The sequence below is a fragment of the Vombatus ursinus genome, unplaced genomic scaffold, assembly GCF_900497805.2.
Source record: "Vombatus ursinus unplaced genomic scaffold, bare-nosed wombat genome assembly UNPS02014797.1, whole genome shotgun sequence".
In the NCBI taxonomy this organism is placed as follows: domain Eukaryota; kingdom Metazoa; phylum Chordata; class Mammalia; order Diprotodontia; family Vombatidae; genus Vombatus; species Vombatus ursinus.
The window spans coordinates 15,586,461-15,589,784 of NW_020954575.1; the positions used below are offsets into that span (position 1 = coordinate 15,586,461).

Here is a 3,324-nt window from a genome sequence, read left to right on the forward strand (position 1 = left end):
TATATATGTATAGAATGTATATGTGTGCATGTAGGTTACATATGTGTATATACACATGTATTCATATACATGCATATACATTTATATGTAATATATGTACAGAATAAATAGTTGGAGGGATTAAGAGGATTTAGATCAGGTAGCAAAAAGAACTGCCCAACTCATCTGAAAGTGGGATGCTAGAGAGGTGAGGGAGATTAAACAAAGGTTGTGTTTTTTCCCCAGAAGATCTTTTAAAATGGGAAAAGAGAGAAATAGTCCTGCCTAGATGCAGAAGAAAGACACAGTGACTTCTGGAAGAGCTGGCTAGCTTTTATTGGTTCTTCAGTTAGTATCTTCCTTCTGAGACTAACAATTTCTCTACAACCTCAATACTTTTTTCTTTCCTCCACCCCACAGAAAACCAGGACTGCAGAGGGAAGCCAGAAACCAGCAGCAAAGCTCGCAAGGAGCGGACAGCCTTCACCAAGGAACAGCTGAGGGAACTAGAGGCAGAATTTGCCCATCACAACTACCTGACAAGACTCAGGAGATATGAGATTGCTGTGAACCTGGACCTCACTGAGCGCCAGGTGTGAGAATCTCTTTGGACTTTACTTTTCCCTATTCTTTGCTCTCTTCTTCTTCTCCTCTTCTCTTCACTTATCTTCCTTTCTCTTCTTATCCCTCCTCTTCCCTTCCCACCACTATCCTCTTCTCTCCCCTCATTGCCATTCTTCTCCTCTCCTCATCCCTTCTTTAACTCTTCCCTCCACATTCTTCCTCTCTCTCTCTCCCTTCACTTTCCTCCTCTCTCCCCTCCTTTCCCTTTCCCTCCATTTTTCTTTCCTCTTCCTTCTCCTCTCCTTCATTCCATTCTTCTCCTTTTTTCTTCTCTTCCTCTTCTCTCCTTCTTTCTCCCTTCTTTCTACTCAATGCCACTGACTTTTTCTCTTTTCTTCCACCACACCTCCCCTTCCCTTTCCCATATACAGTTTCTTTAAATTCTTTTCCCTGAGCCCTTCTTTGTCTGTTTAATGAATGTACTACCTTCCTGTCTCCCAGATGATCTTAAGGTTTGTCAGGCAGACCCTTGGGTTCTCTGGGATAGTTGGTAGGGAAGAAAGTGAAGCATGCAAAAATATTGATGATACACCCTTTTCCATCTCTGCTCTTTGGGCATGTTAGGGTAACCAGCTATTCTATCCCTTAGGGCTAGATTAAACATTGACATAGGGGAGAAGTCACGTCAACTCTAAGAGTCACTAAATTTGTCCTCATCCTTTCTTCTCCCCAGGTCAAAGTGTGGTTCCAAAATCGAAGGATGAAATGGAAGCGGGTGAAAGGGGGGCAGCCTGTATCCCCCCAGGAGCAAGATACTGAAGATGTGGACTCTGCGGCCTCCCTAAGTTCAGAGTGAGACACTCCAGGAAGAGAGAAATGGGACTTGGGCCTGTGATCCTGAACAACTCTGCCTGCCCCACTCTACAGACTACACCCCTGACACCCTGAAGGACATCCCCCAAACTCTTCTCCTCTCTGTGCCTCTTGGAAGGGAGACAAATAATTCAGTTCTTCTGGAACCTTGAAGCTCCAGAGGAAAAAGATGTTCTGTTTGATATAATTCACTGACCCTGTTTGCTTAAAAAAAAACTTAATGCTGATCCCAGCTCCCATCCCTACCCAACCACAAAGCCATTGGGTGCCTTTGTCAGGAAGCAGCCGCAAAAACTGGAGACCCAAAACCAAACTGAATAGGCTTCCTCTCTTCAGCTAAGGTGGCCGTTCTGGGGGGTCTCCTGGATCCCTGGCTGATCCTCTACCCCAATCCCCAATCTCTCCTATTCCCTTTCCCAGCCCTATCATGGAGCCAATGCTCAGGTTTGTGCTTCATGTGAGAGCTGTTGTCTCCATCCAGTGGCACGTATCATGGACCTATTGATGACCTTCCAGAATGAGAACAAACACAAGAAAAAGATACCTATTTCCCAGACCTCACCCCAACTAATCTGTCCTTAGAGTTCAAGACTTTGGATCCCCTCCTTTTTTGATACTTTGAAATCCTCCAGAAAACAAATCTAATAGAGGATGCCATGGGCACAAGTTTGCCATGACTCTTGCTTTTCCCTGTGATCTGATAAAATTTGCTTTACAAGTGTCTGGCCATGTAGCTAACTGACCCATTTCCTTGCTGGAATATCACCCTATGGTCAAAGCCTTGGCCCTGGGATAGTTGAGAGGGTTGAGGCAGCATATTAGAATGTCAAAATGTCTCTTTAGGAATCCTAGAGTCGGATCACATGAGACTTGGTACAACCAAATAAGCCTATCACATCTAGTTTAACTATCACTAATTCTGTTGAAGAAGAAAAGAGAAAAGGGAGAGAGAACCCCACAACAACTTCATATCTCTACAAAGTTGATAATCTACCAAGCTGGTGGTGTCAATGGGCCTCCTCCATATCCCATTCAGTGCAACACTGAGCTTGAAGCTGGTTTTAGTAACAGAGGACCAAGGTTCAAATCGCACCTCTAACACTTATCATTTGTACCTAGTCAATTCACTTCTATCCATGGTCTTCATTTTCTTCATCTATAAAATCAGGGGATTGAACTAGGTGTTCTCTGACCCTTTGAAGTACAGATCTATGATGTAGAGATTTAGTCTTAATTCATAACAAATATCTGAAAATGTCAGTGGCCTGGGAGTTGGGATTTAAGTATTGTAAATGAGGATCCCAATATAAGGAAAGTCAATAGTAGGATTGGGTGGCCTATGAGAAAGGAACATTGTCAGTGTTCCATGTCATAATAGAGCTCCGACACTAAACATTCCAAATGAAATTCCCCCTTTTGTGCTGACAGAGCCATCTCCACTCTCTTTAATTCAATACAACAAACTTTTATTTAGTACCTACTATGTACAAGGCACTATGCTAGGCACTGTGTTCCTATACATTGTTCATAGTAGTATAGTTCTCATAATTTGTACCTCCTTCTCAGTGGTGGCACAATAATGTTGATGGGCAGGGATGTACCTAGGGGAGCACTAGTTTAAAGACCATCTAATCCTGTTGCTAGGTGGTGAAGTGGATAGAGTGCTGGGCCTGGAGTCAGCAAGACTTATCTTCCTGAGTTCAAATCTGGCCTCAGATGCTTGTGGCTGTGTGACCCTGGGCAACTCGCTTAACCCTGTTTGCCTCCATTTCTTCTTCTGTAAAATGAACTGGAGCAAGAAATGGCAAACCACTCCCACTATCTGCCAAGAAAACCCCAAATGGGATCAAGAAGAGTCAGACATGACTGAAAATGACGAAATACCTGAAATCCTGATGCCCTGGTACA

The 3,324-nt window shown here is 43.6% G+C and overlaps 1 protein-coding gene across 1 annotated transcript in view; it reads left to right on the forward strand.

Moving 5' to 3' along the window:
* MEOX1 (mesenchyme homeobox 1) overlaps window positions 1–3,111 on the forward strand; it is a 138,475-nt gene extending 135,364 nt beyond the window's left edge. Inside the window, exons 3-4 of the mRNA XM_027870311.1 lie at window positions 400–572; window positions 1,277–3,111. Of these exons, the coding sequence (XP_027726112.1) occupies window positions 400–572; window positions 1,277–1,399 (296 nt within the window). The 3' untranslated portion in view covers window positions 1,400–3,111. The remainder of the gene's footprint in view (window positions 1–399; window positions 573–1,276) is intronic.
* The last annotated feature ends 213 nt before the right edge of the window (window positions 3,112–3,324 follow it).